This window comes from Pleurodeles waltl, chromosome 10 (genome assembly GCF_031143425.1).
Source record: "Pleurodeles waltl isolate 20211129_DDA chromosome 10, aPleWal1.hap1.20221129, whole genome shotgun sequence".
NCBI classification, from domain to species: domain Eukaryota; kingdom Metazoa; phylum Chordata; class Amphibia; order Caudata; family Salamandridae; genus Pleurodeles; species Pleurodeles waltl.
In genome coordinates this window covers 292,083,194-292,097,835 of record NC_090449.1, presented here as the reverse complement: position 1 = coordinate 292,097,835, position 14,642 = coordinate 292,083,194, and the positions used below count along the sequence as shown (strand labels likewise).

At 46.9% G+C, this 14,642-nt stretch overlaps 1 protein-coding gene across 4 annotated transcripts in view; it reads left to right on the top strand.

Annotated features, from left to right (window-relative positions):
* Positions 1 to 13,964, top strand: part of PARN (poly(A)-specific ribonuclease) — a 690,538-nt gene extending 676,574 nt beyond the window's left edge. For all 4 annotated transcript variants that reach the window (XM_069210428.1, XM_069210424.1, XM_069210427.1 and 1 more), the window contains one exon: positions 12,208 to 13,964. In XM_069210428.1, coding sequence (XP_069066529.1) covers positions 12,208 to 12,260 — 53 coding nt within the window. In that variant the 3' untranslated portion in view covers positions 12,261 to 13,964. The remainder of the gene's footprint in view (positions 1 to 12,207) is intronic.
* Positions 13,965 to 14,642: the final 678 nt, after the last annotated feature.

The window sequence follows — 14,642 nt, the reverse complement described above, 5'->3', positions numbered from 1 at the left end:
CTTTTCACCTTATCAGTTTTATAAATAGTTTGGTTAATTGTAGAGGTTAGTATCTTTCCCTGTTAGGGTTGTGATTACTATTGAGGCAATCCTCTTACCGTGAGTATAGGAAACTGCCTCTGTATATACTATATAAAAGTGAGATATAGTGTACACAAAGTCCAGGGGTTCCCCAGAGGCTTGAGAGAGGCTTAAGCAGATTATACTAATACTCTTTGTGGTACTGTGGTTGAGCAGTTAGGCTTATCAGAGGGTAGTGTTATGCATTTTTTGTACCCACAAGCAATAGAAGAAGTACACACTCAATGACTTAACTCCAGACCAATAGGATTTTGTATCGAAAAATGTCTTTTTGTTACTTTATTACTAGAACCACAAGATGAAGTAACTACTGTTGCAGGTAAGTACTTAACGTAGACATCAATGTAACATTGTTTGACTTTAGTCAAGTAAACAGTTTTTCAGAAAACAGAGAATATCTATTTTAAAAGTGGACACTGCATTTTCTGAACAGTTCATGGGGGTAGAAAATAAAGTACAGTTTTAGAGGTAAGTACATGACTTACAGTTCCAGTCTCCGGGTTATAGGTAGTCCACCTTTGGGGGTTCAAGTCAACCCCAAACACCCACCACCAGCAACACTGGGCCGGCCGTGTGCAGAGGTCAAAGTTGAGCAATTTTAATGTGGGCTCCTATGGAGACATGGGGTACTTGGAATCAGGTCTACCAGCAGGTAAGTACCGGCAGCTCGGAGGGCAGACCAGGGGGGATTAAAGGAGCACTGGAGGGGCCACAAGTAGGCACCAAACACACACCCCCCCTCAGTGGCACAGGGACGGCCGGGTGCTGGGTGCAAACAGGACATCGAGCTTCCAATACTAGTCTATGAGGGGGACCTGGGGGCCACTCAGAGGCTGCAGGCGAGGTCCAAGGGGGTGTCTCGGGCACACCACCGGTCAGACAGGGAGAAGGGCCGCCTGTTGATCATTGATGCACCGGGAGTCGGGTTCTCCAAGGCCTGGGGTTGCGGGTGCAGTGGGTCCTTTGGCGTCTGATATCTTCATCCTGAAGTTTTCACAGACAGGGGGGCGCTCTCGGGTTTTCCTCTGCAGGCGTCGTTGTGTAGGAGTGGAGGGGTGGGCGTCTGGTGCAGAGTGGTCAGGACTCCCCCTTCTGGGGTGAGGTGGGAGTCCTTAGAAGCTATTTCTTCTACTTTTGTTTTCTTCTTTAGACAGGGTCAGTGTCCATGGGAGTTCTTGATCTTCTGTGATGCAGGCAGTCCTCTTGAGGTTTTTAAGAGGTCGCTGGACCTGCAGGATGCGTCGCTTTGCTTTTGCAGGTTCTTTAAAGCACTAAACAGGCAGGTAGGGCTGGGGCAGAGTCAGTTGTTGTCTCCTTTCCTTCTCTGTTGGGGTTTCAGCTAAGCAGTCCTTGTGAGGTGATCAGGAATCTGGTGAGTTGGGTTCAGGGAAGCCCTTAAATACAAGATTTAGGGGAGTTACAGGGGTCAGGGATCGGAGGGCAGTAGCCAATGGCTACTGTCCCTGAGGGTGCCTACACATCCTCCTTGTGTCCACTCCCTTTGGGGAGAGAAGCACATTCCTATCCCTATTGGTCCCTGTCCTCCAAACGAAGATGGAGAATTCTGCAAGGAGGGGGTCACTTCAGCTCTGGACACCTTAGGGTTGGCCCCAGCTGAAGTGGTCACTCCTCCTTGTTTTTCTTAAGTTTCCCACCGAACTGGCTTCCAAAACTGGGGGCTGTCCAGGGGGCGGGCATCTCTACTAGCTGGAGTGCCCTGGGGCACTTTAACATGAGGCCCGAGCATTTGAGGCTCACTGCCAGGTGTTACAGTTCCGGCAGGTGGGAGGTGTGAAGCACCTCCACCCAGAGCAGGCTTTGTTTCTGTCCTTGGAGAGCACAAAAGCCCTCACCCTATGGGATCAGAAATTCATCTGCTAGTGGCAGGCTGGCACAGACCAGTTAGTACTACACTAGAGGATTGGGTAAAATACAGTGGCCGTCTTTAAGATGCCCTCTGAGTGCATTCTTTAAATAAATCCCACACTGGCATCAGTAGTAGTTTATTGTGCTGAGAAGTTTGATACCAAACTTCCCAGTATTCAGTGAAGCCATTACGGAGCTGTGGAGTTGGTAATGACAAACTCCCAGACCATATACTTAATATGGCTACACTGTACTTACAATGTCTAAGAATGGACTTAGACACTGTAGGGGCATATTGCTCACTAAGCTATGCCTTCACCTTTGGTGTAGTGCCCCCTGCCTTAGGGCTGTAATGCCTGCTAGATGGTTGTCTTACCCATGTCACAGGCAGTGTTTTGTGAGCATGGCACCCTGAGGGGGATACCATGTCGACTTAGCCTTTTTCTCCCCACCAACACACACAGTCTGCACTGGCAGTGTTCATGTGCTAGGTGAGTGGTCCCTTGGGGTGGCACAACATATGCTGCAGCCCTTAGGGACCTTTCCTGGTCACAGGGCCCTTGGTACCACTGGTACCTTTTACAAGGGACTTATCTGTGTGCCAGAGGTGAGCCAATTGTGGAAACATGGTACCTTTTTAGGGAAAGAACACTGGTGCTGGGGCTTGATTAGCAGGATCCCAGCACACTTTCGCACAAGTCAGCGTCAATATCAGGTAAAAAGTGGGGGGGTAACTTTAACAAGTGCTAGTTTCCTACGGCGATGCACCCTTTTATATGGCTGCGCCAAAATTGTCAGTGAAACTACAATTATTCCATCATATTTACAAAGAAAGAGGTCCAGGTAGAGGCAGGCTTCTGCTTTCCCCTTCATTTTTTCAGCTTTTACAGATTTGAAGCATTTTTGGCTTTGCAGTCCTGCACCATAAGAAGCCACTAAGGGCCAGGGTGGCTATATTTGGTATGCCCTTGGTGTCTTGAGATGGACCACAAATCCAAGGCTTGCCTGGATTATAAAAACATGAATCTGAAAGCCATACGCAAGCGAACCATGAAGCTCCCAGTCATTAACCATCTGAATCTGCACTAGGTCCTGGTGGCAAAGGAGGTCCTCGGATCACTCCAAGTTGCTCGCACTGGTCATTGCCTCAATCTAGGACTTCAGATAAGTCTCACAAGAAATCCTAGAAACTGAAGCACTTATAGACTTCTCTGCACTGGCCCAAGTCATTGGATGAGACATGGGAATGTCTGCATAAATCTAAATCTTGCTCCTAAGTTGTCCTGTTGGAGCCTCAACCTGGGTCTGATCTGTCCTTCCCTGAGATTCCTGGAGCCGGAGCAACCTCCACCCAACTACATGAGTTCTCTGAAATGCCCCTCATTTTTGGGTGGCTGGAGTGCCTTTGAGCCCCTTCGGTTCTAGAGGGACATAGACTGGGTTTCCATCAGCAGGTTTGCATTCAGTGCCACCTGGGTCCCAAGGATCTGTTAGTGGATCTAGGTAGGCCCCCAGCTGTGAATTCTTGGCTCTCTCTCTGGGTACATTCCAATGGCGGTGATTCCTGCACGATGGCTGCTCTGGCACGATTCAGACCCAGACGGTCTGAATTGGAGAGTAGAGCCTTATTTTCTTGGCTGGTCCTGTGAGGATCACAAATAGAGGGGATCTGAGGAACCCTACGGCTATCCTGACCTCCTAGAAGAGTCCATGGCTGACTAGAAGTGGTATGAGGAACACAGTGATTCAGTAGTCTGAGCACCTGACCAGACACTGGTCTCCTCTCTCCTCCCACTGTGGGTGTGGAGGGAGGGGCCTCTTTTACGATGGTGGGCCAGAAGGCAGCTGACGTCTTGGACCGGACACTGCCCATGGTGCAAATCCAATCTGAAATTTTGACAGAGGTGCTTTAACTTCAGGTATTCTCCTCAGAACCCCTACTACCTTTTAATGAAGCCCTCACTGGTGTCCTGTTCAGGCCTTGAGCCAAGCCCTGCTCAGGCACTCCAATACACAGGACCATCACCCGCTGCCATCGGCCTGCTCCCGTGGATCGAACCTTCCTTACCCAGCACCCTACCATTGAGAACCTGATAGCCCAGACCTCTGCATTGAAGATCAACCCTGTTGCATTCTTTACCAAACCACAAGAACAGGACTTGAGACTGGATACTTTTGGCAAGACCATTTTTCCTTCACCAGCCTTGCACAGTGTTCTGTGAACACTGCGTACTTATTGGGCCGATATTCCTATACTATATGGGACTCTGCTCCACAAGTGCAATGCCTGTGGTCTCTGAAGAGGGCCCTAGCCATACTCTCCCAGGCTATTGCTGATGGTAGAGGCACAGCAAAGTTCACTATTTCCTGCGGATTAGATATCACAGACTCACTGGGCTGAGCCATTGCTTCTACAGTAGCGCTTAGATGTCACTACTGACTAAGGACGCTGGCTATTTGCGAGATGTCAAGGCATCCTTTATGGACATGCCCTTTGACAAGACTCGCCTTTTTGGCGACAAAGTGGATTCAGTGCTTGAATGTTTTAAAGATAGTAGGGCCACCCTTAGGTTGTTGGGGCTCACCATTACTCCACGAGAGCCACAATCTGCTTCCACTCCTAGCGTGGCTATGGTAGGGGTTGTCAGCCTCACCTTTCATTCCTTGTCACTGTGGCCAACAGGCATGTCAGTCCTTTCATGGCTGCACCTTCCAAAAACCATATGTGGACCTGGACCAGAGGACTACCCAATCGGCTCCCTCATGGTAGCTGAAGCCTCAGAACCCCTTTAATATGCCCTCATACTATCATGGACCACTAGCTGGTGGCAGGGTATAACACTTCCTTCTCCAGTGGTGAGTGATAACAGACAGAAGGGAGATTCAGATCATTTAGCTGGGTTTGGCCTTTTCTTTCCAAGAAGGACCACCTTTCACTCTTGCGAAAGGAAGTATAGGTTCTTCTGGCCAAAGGAGCCATCGAGAGGGTGCCAGTATTAGAAGTGGGTTTTGACTGCTATTCCTACTACTTTCTGGGCCCTCAAAAGAATGAAGGCCTCCGTCCTATTCTAGATCTACCCTCTGTTACGACCTGAAAAAGTAGATGTTTACAATGCTCACTGTGGCTCAGTTCCTCTTTTCTCTGGACCCCAGAGACTGGATGGTAGTGCTGGACTTGCAGGATGCATACTTCCATTTTCCAGTTCTGCCGGCCCACAGGTGTTACCTGCAGTTTAGGAGCATTTCCAGTTTGCTGTGCTTCCCTTCGGCCTTACCATTGCCCCTCGGGTGTTTCAAAGGTGATGGCAGTGGTTGCATCCCATCTGCAGTGGCTGGGGATCCCATTCTTCCCCTACCTTGAATACTGACTTTTGAAGGTTTAAAGGCAGGCTCACCCGAGGCAGTCTGAATATTCAGATTGATATTGATGTTTCAGCCTCTATCCTGGATTTCATTGAGACTGGTTGTGAGACTGCTGGCCTCCTGCATGCTACTAGGAAAAATGCCTGTTGCCAGTTGCAGGCTCTGCAGTGGGACCTGAAGTTCCAGTGGGCTCTGCAGGAGGAGAATCTCTCCAACACAGCCCAGATATCGGAGGAAACTTCAAAAGATCTGCAGTGGTGGCTGCCAAACTGAGATTGGGTCAGCGACAGACCTCTCTCACTTCTTCACCTAGAACTCGCAGCGGTCAGATGTGTCACTTTTGGTTTGGAGCAGCCATCTCAGAGAGGTGGAGGTGAGGGGATTCTGGTGGAGTCTCCGCTCTACATCAACTTGGAGTTCAGAGTTGTACGCTTGGTATTGAAAACCTTATGCCCATCCATCAAGGGACGGCTGGTTCAGGTGTTCACACCACCCCCATGTAGTACTGCAATAAATAAGGCAGAGGTGGGTCCTGGACCATGTACCAAGAGGCTCAATTCAGCTAGACCTGACTGGAATGTCAGGACATCTTCCTGGTGGTTCCAAATGTCATGCTCTCCCACAGCAGACTAACTCAGCAGTCTATACCTAGTGGATCAAGACTGGCTTCACCATCCGGGATGTTGCAGGGTCTCTTGAGAGATTGGGGAGAACCTTTGTTAGATCTATTCACCACTGCAGAGAACGCACAATGTTAACACTTCAGCACGCCAGAATTTCCAAGATGACTCTTTAAGACTCATTCAATCTCCAATGGAGCTCAGGCCTTCTGTACGCCTTTCCACCAATGTCACTCCTGCCCAGTTGTTAATATCAGGAATGACTGAACTCCTGAGCATGAGCCTCACTCTTCCGATCAGCCTGCCCCTTCAAGATGATTTACTGTTGCAGCAACAGGACAGGGTCCTGTACCCGATCCAGCGCACGCTGTGCCTTCATGTATGGAGATTGAGCGATGGTAGCTGAGTGTGGGAAAGTGCCCTCGCCACCCCCCACATTGTGCCTAGTGTTGATACCAACTTTGATTGAAAGTGTGCTGGGATCCTGCTAACCAAGCCCCAGCACCAGTGTTCTTCCCCAAAATCTTTACCTTTGTACCCTGGCCCACAGTTATGTCCCTTGTAAATGGTACCCCTAGTACCAACGGCCCTATGGCCAAGGAAGGTCCCCAAGGGCTGCAGCATGTATTACGCCACCCTAGGGAACCCTTCACCCAACACATATACACTGCCTTTGCAACTTGTGTGTGCTGGTGGGGAGAAAAAGGCAACGTCGACATGGCACCCCTCTCAGGGTGCCATGCCCACAAAAACCACTGCCTTTGGCATAGCAAAGACACCCCTCTAGCAGGCCTTACAGCCCTAAGATAGGGTGCACTATACCACAGGTGAGAGCATAGCTGCATGAACAATATGCCCCTACAGTGTCTGAGGCCATTCTTAGACATTGTAAGTGCAGTGTAGCCATATTGAGTATATGGTCTTGGAGTTTGTCATTACGAACTGCACAGCTCCATAATGGCTCCACTGAATACTGGGAAGTTTGATATCAAACTTCTCAACACAAATTCCAACTGATGTCTGATTTATTAAAAAATGCACACAGAGGGCATCTTAGAGATGCCCCCTATTGTTAGCCAAACTGCTAGTGTAGGACTGACCGGTCTGTACCAGCCTGCCACTTTCAGACACGTTTCTGCCCACATAGAGTGAGAGCCTTTGTGCACTCTGTGGTCAGTGGAGGCGCTTCACACCTCCCCCCTACAAGAACTGTAACACCTGGTGGTGAGCCTCAAAGGTTCAAGCCTCTGATTACAGTGCCCAACGGCACTCTAGCTAGTGGAGATGCCCGCTCCCCCCCCCCCCCCCCCCCCCCAGACAAAGCTCCACTTTTGGCGGAAAGTCCAGCGGGAGAATTAGGGAAAACAGGGAGGAGTGACCACCCCAGCCAGGGCCACCCTTAAGGTGTCCAGAGCTGAGGTGACCCCTCTCCTTGCAGTATCCTCTAACTTGGTTTGGAGGACAGGGACCAATAGGATTAGGTTTGTGCCCCCCCCCCCCCCCCCCCCCCCCAAAATGGAGTGGGTACAAGGAGGGTGTAGCCACCCTCAGAATCTGTAGCCATTGGCTACTGCCCTCTGACCCCTAAAAAGCCCTAAATCTAGGATATAAGGGACTCCCTGAACTCAGCTCACAAGATTCCTCGTGACCTAACAAGGACTGCTTAGCTGAAACCCCCAGCAGAGAAGGAAGACAACTGATTTGGCCCCAGACGTACCGGCAAGTCTCCTGCTTCAAAGAACCTGCGAAAGAACAGCAACACATCCAGCGGGACCAGCAACCTTTGCCAAGAACCAGAGGAATGCGTGAGTCCTAACCACACTGCACCAGACGCCCACGGCTCATGTCTAGGTGGACCAACCAGCTCGAGAGGATCCCCAGGCCGTGCCCACCCTGGGTTGACCCCTCCACAACAATGCCTGCAGAAGGAATCCCGAGGACCCCCCCGAACGGAAAAGCTTCGGATGAAGATATCCAACACCTAAAGACCCACTGCACCCATAGCCCCTAGGCCTTAGAGAAAACGACACCCAGTACAGCAACATTTAGCAGGCCACCCTCTTCCCTGTCCAGCCTCTGGTTTGCCCAAGATGATCCCCTGGACCTCGCCTGCAGCATCTGAGGGCCCCCCGGGGTTCCCTCATGGAGAACCATTGGAGACCCGACATCATGTTTGCACCCAGCCTCCCCAGTGCTGCTCAGGGTGTATGTTTAGTGCCTACTTGTGCCCCCGTCCTCCTCTGAACCCCCCAGGTCTGCCCACCGAAGACGCGGGTACTTACCTGCCTGCAGATCTGAAACAGAGTGCCCTCAGTCTCAGTTGGAGCCCATGTTAATTTTGCCTCCACTTTGGCCTCTGCACCCTGCCGGCACCGTGTTGCTGGGGGTGGGTGTTTGGGGTTAACTTGAACCCCAACCTGTGGACTTCCTAACCCTAGAGACTGGAACTGTAAGTGGTGTACTTACCTGTAAAACGATCTAGCTTTTCTTCCCCCCAGGAACGGTCTCCGAAAATTGCACTGTGTGCATTTAAAAAAAAAGATTATTGCCAATACTTGAAAAACTGTATAACTTATCGATTTCAAACAAAGTACTGTTGATACATATGTGAAATACGAATCTACTGAAGTACTTACCTGCAACCTGAATCTTGTGGTTCTAAAAACAAATTAAGAAAATATATTTTTGCTATATAAAAACCATTGGTCTGAAGTGAAGTAATTAAGTGTGTGCTTCTTCTATTGTCTGTGTGAGTACAACAAATGCTTGGCACTACCCTCTGATAAGCTTAACTGCTCGATCACACTACCACAAAAGAGAGCATTAGTAATATATACTTTAGCCTCCGTTAAGCCTTTGGGGAACCCCTGGATCCTGTGCAACACTATCGCTCATTTTGATAGAGTATATACAGAGCCAGCTTCCTAGATTAATGGATCAGCGGTGGGGTCTACAACTTTGCATTTGCTGGACTACTCAGCCAATACCTGATCACATGACTAAATTCTAAAATTGCCTTTAGAAAACTGACTTTTGAATTTGGAATGTTTTTCTAAATGTTTAAAAGTCCTGCTAGGGCTTTGGTTAAGTCCCTTTAGCATCTCTTTTTAGATTTATAAGTTATTTTCAAGTTAGGATTTACTTACTAGAAGTAGTTTTTAATTTCTAAAAAGTAATTGCAACTTTTAGTAACATAATGAGCAGCTCAGAGGCAATGGTTGTGGAACTGAACCTCACCCCTTCCCTCCATCTTGGGATGGCAGAGTTAAGTACCTTCTGTAAGCTTAAAAAGATTAAAGCAGGTTCCAACCCTACCAAGGTCAAGCTCCAGGAGCTCCTGGTAGGGTACACCAGGGACCACCGTGCTGAGGAGGAATAACTCCACTGATACAGGTAAGATATTAGAGATGAGGAGAATGATCTCCTCTCCTCACGTAACTAGGAAGACCAGGGTCCCAAGACCCCGGTCTCCAAGGATAGTGCTCACTGGAACTGGATCTTCCGCAGGGGAGTCCAGCTCCTCTGAGAACATTGGGCACAGCCTCAATGAAGAGGACATCCTTTTTTAACAAGGATGGCCAAAAGGTTAGCTTTGGAGCAGCAACTCCTGGCTATAGAAAGGTAGAGAGCATAAATGGGCTTAGCACCCATTAATGGTGGCAGCAATACAAATAGGGTCAGAGAGAATACTGACATCCTAAAAATCCCCAAAGGGATTGTCTCGAAATATGAAGAGGGTAATGATATCACCAAGTGGTTCACAGCCTTTGGGGAGCTCTCCTTTGGGAACTGTTCACTGGTAAGTGTAGGGATAGACACCTCAAACTCGCTGGTAAGGATGCAGAATCCTATGACCACATTAAGGCTACCCTAATTGAGGGCTTTGGATTCTCACTGAGGAGTATAGAATTAGATTCAGGGGGGCTCACAAAACCTCAAGCCAGTTGATTATGTTGACTACTCAGTGAAAACACTAGATGGTTGGAAAACTGGCAGTAAAGTGCATGACTATGATAGCCTTTATAATTTGTTTATAAAGGAACACCTGTTAAGTAACTGCTTCAGTGACAAGTTTTCATCAATATCTGGTAGACCCTGGTCCAATATCTCCCCAAGAATTGGGAAAGAAGACAGACCATTGGGTCAAGACTAGGGTGACCAAGACTTCCACAGGGGGTGGCCAAAAGAAACTGGTCACAAAGCCTCTCCAGGGGAAAGGGTGGTGTAACACATTCACAAGGTCCTCAAAAACCTGCTGAGGAAGGTGGGCCCGAGCCTCTTCACTGTCCACAAATGGACACAAGGGTAAAACTTTTGATCTCAAGAAGGCCTGGTGTCACAACTGTAAACAGAATGGACACCAAACTGGAGACCTGGCCTGTCCCAAAACAAATCCCACTAGCACTACTCCAGTTACTACTGGAATAGCCAGTCTCCAGGTGGGATCAACAGTGTGCCCAGAGCAAACCAGGGTTCACACTGAAGCTACTCTAGTCCCTGGGGGTGGGGTGGATATAGCCACACTGGTTGCCTGGCCGCATAACATGCAGAAATACAGACAGCAGCTCTTGATCAATGGGACAAAAGTAGAAGCCCTGAGGGATACCGGTGCCAGTGTCACCATGGTGACAAACTGGTTTCCCCAGGACAGTATTTGTCTGGACAAACATATCCAGTTACCAATGCTGACAATGTGACTAAACTCCATCCCATGGCTATGGTGACTTTAGAATGGTGAGGGGTTACTGGCCTGAAACAGGTAGTGGTCTCCTCTACAGTTCTAGTGGAATGCTTTCTAGCAAATGATCTGGAGTCCTCAGCTTGGGCTGAGGTAGAGCTCAAAACACACGCAGAAGAAGTGTTGGAGCCTGGAATAATGGCCCAACCTTCCAAGAGAAGGTAAGAGGACCGGGGGACCAGCCTCTGAACAGCACAAGAAACATGACCTCTCTTCTCAGTAATTAGTAATGGAATTTGCAGCTATAAGTCTCTGTCAGATGAACAAGTTACTTATCCTCTGTAACACCTTATCTGGTAGGGACTACTTAGCTGCAGATTCCTTATGAACCGTCCCATACTCCCCAGTTCTGCAAACATTTTAGTTGGCCCCTAAAAGTCCTTAGTCTCCTCAGTGGTTCGTTGGCTTTCTAACTTGGCTCCATGCTGCTTCTGCAGAAATGTCATGAAACTAATCTGTGTGCTGGGGTGGCGCTTAAATAGACACCGCACATGTAACGTCTAGTGTGGCCAGTGTGGATCTATGCCACTGACTGTCGTGTAGTTACTGCTAGAATGTTGCTGGACCCATTCTGACATCTGGGGATTATTCTAGGGTAAAGAACCTGTGGCCAGATAGTCTCCGCCAGATAAGGCATTACTGAAGGTAAGTAACTTGTCATTTTTGCTCTATCCTTTCGATCCTTTTTCAATGTGGGGCCTCAGAAAAGCAAGGTAGGAACTGATGTCAGTTCTGCAAAGTGCCATTAATTCTCTCTACATGCCACATTCAGCAGAGGCACGTAACTCCACCAAGGACAACACCTAGTTTCTGATTTGACATAGGTGAAAAAAATTAGCTGCACCTCCGTTATGGCAGAGGAGAGTTGCCCCACTGGTGAAAGGCAGCAGAGACAATTCTCATAAAACTACTTTATCATATTTTTCACTTAATCAGCCACAGCAAGCCCACCGAGTCTATGGGTGGGGCCATCCTCTGCGTCAGCAACAGCCAGGGAGGAGTGGTAGGTGCACTGTAAGTGCGCGTGTCAGTTTGGCTGGCCTTCTTGGGACGGACAAAGACATTCGCACTTAGAACTCTCCACCCATCTGTGTTGCATAGCTGGGTGGAGAACCAGCGCAGGCTCCTTGTCCCTATCTGAGCAGCATTTCAGCCTGCTCAGATCAATCCCGGCGCTTCTCTCATGCAGGGTAATAGCGTGAGAGCAGTGCCTGGATTGGACAGGGGAGGGGAGCAGAGGAGCACGGAGGCCGGCAGTAGGTAAGTCCTTTTATTTTTATTTTTTTATTATCCCTAAGCCCCACTCCCCACGCACTGCACACCAAGTGTTATTGGCAGCAGCCACCACTGAGAGAGGTGTTCATTTAAGGAATCTGCAGGAGCTTCTGTATTGATAAGAAAGAACGTCACCAAAAGTAAGTAACGTGTTCTTTCTCGTCCCATTTACACATTCATTATTAAAGCTGGTGATCAAGTATTTTTTTCATTCTTTTACTTCTGTTTGTTTCCCACTAATGTATCCTTATCCCGTTTTTACAGAGAGCACCAGCAGTACTTCTACAGTCCTTTTTGAAGTTCCGGACACGTGGTAGTCAGAATTCTACAAACAAGAAGTGAAGATAATTTAAAGAAAATATCAGTTTGCACCGCTTAGGAAGCCCACAAATGGAATTAGCATGAAATGCCAGCTGTTGGTTCCTAAATGTTATCTTTTGTATGCAGCATATGATATTCTTCCCGCAACCCCCATGCCCTCTGTACTGTAAAGACACACACACCCCGTTCAAATAAATTGAGCACTGTAAGGAATTTTGCTCTTATTTATAGCACAGTAGAAGGATTTCTCATTGGTGCATCCTTATTTTACTGAATCCTGTCATAATTCAAGCCTAGCCTGATTCTGTTTACTGAGATTACACCTGTTTTGGGTGTACTCTTTTCAAGAACTGTGGCATGACTGATTGTAATTTCTGTACCTGGCGTATGATCAGTTTCCCACTGTGGTTGCCTGGAGGCAGTAAGTGAGCACAAATTTAGATTTGCTTCTCAGAATTTTATCAGTTTGTTCCCAAATCATTGTGGTTTAGTGGTGCTGGAGAAATGTAGCGTTGGGGCACTAATTAACAGATGTGTAATTCACTCTGAACGGTAATATCTTAATTGGTGCCTGAACATCAAGCAACATCTAGCACCACTTAAAAAAAAGACTGTCATTCTTAGCTTTTGGTGCAAACCGAATGAACTCTGCAAGTTGAGAATTCTACAAAGAACCACATTGTTTATGCTACTGTATGTACACTTTTTAAGGTAGTGTGTACAGTATCGCACATATTCTTATTCAAAAACTTCTGGAGAACTTGGACATTTCTTTGGATGGCTGGTGGTTAAAGTTAATACGATACAGTTTCTTCTCTTCTGCTTCGTATAGTCACCAAAAACCGAACTCTGAAATTCTCCATGCAATGTAAAAGCAAATAATTTAAAACATGGTGCATTTCCTTAAAATATCTGTTTAATATTAAAAGGGAAACTACTCTTGTTTCCTGAATAATCATTGTTTTACTTTTGTGTAATATATAGTAATGTTTGTGTTTTATAAGGTGGACTGCACATTTGCTCTAGTCAGAATTGTGAATTATTTGTTGTTTTTATGTTTGACTTGTGAAATAAGACTAGTGAGGTTTAGCTTGCTTATTTCACACTAGTCACACAACTGTCACGAGCCAGCATTGTGCTGTCCTTTTGTCATAGACTTTGATTTAATCGGTTTTCGGTATATAGCTAGTTAACCACGTTGTTTTTTCAAATATTTCCTGCCCCATCAATGGTGACACATTATATATTGGTATCTGTAAATGTGGTTGGAAATACCCCATCACCAGCTTTTATTTCCTTAAATTATCACTGATTATACTTTTCCAAAGGCTTTCTGGGTTTGTAAATCTAGAAATCTGTTTTACATGTTGTTCTTTTAAAAACTTACATTATAATGAACACTTAGGAGTATTCGTGTTGGCATAAGGTAAACGGTTACATTGTAAGACAGTAGGGGTGTGGTTGAGGTTCGTAAGTTAACACTGCCTTTCACCATTTTGTTTTTTACCCTTGTAAGTGAATGGAACCAGCCTGTAACTGACCTGCCGACTGCACTAGCCCTGTTTTGTAAAATGGATCTACTTCGGTAGATTTACTGTGGAAAACGTTTGATATTTAACTTTTTGTATCATGGAAATGGAGAAAAAAAAAAATCAAATGTATTTCCATAAAATGAAAATTAAAGAAATTTTCTAAGAAGATTTTGTGTTTTCTGTCACATTCTTCTACTACACTCTGACCTGCATGACTAACGAATCTTGAAATTGGTAGGAAATATGCCCAGTATTTTAAAAACATTATTTCTGTATGCTGAGTATATTATAGTCCTGACTCACTGTTATCTTGTTAGCTAGTGGTGGGACTAGAAATTGTCTTTTTAAACCAGTTAAACCAAAGCCAGTCGTGAGTGGTGCCAAAGTGAGGTCATGTAGCCAAGCCTCCTACCCCAGCATGGCTGCACACTCTTGCATCTTCCCTTTCCTCTGTCGATTCTTCTGCATTCTAGCCAACATCTTTTGTACTTATTTTTGTACTGTGGATTTCACGCGCCACCTTATTTTTTAATAATTCGTAGAGCTTTTTTCTTTATTCATCCATTCTTAGGGCAGCTCATGCTGTACTGTTAAGGGTTTAAGGCATGTATGTACTTCGATACAAGCAGGTAGTTTTTATGGCTGCCTCTATCTGTAGATTTTTGTATCTCTTCAAAGCACCAGGGTGGATTCAGAAAAGCTAAAATAGCTCTCCAGGAGCAAGTGGTGCCACAGCTCTGAGTGAACCCCTGTGATCCTCCACAGATATGCTGACATGGAGCCATATATGGCTGCAGACCGATGTGAGATCTTTTTTTCGACGTGGATCAGGAACGTCACCTCTGA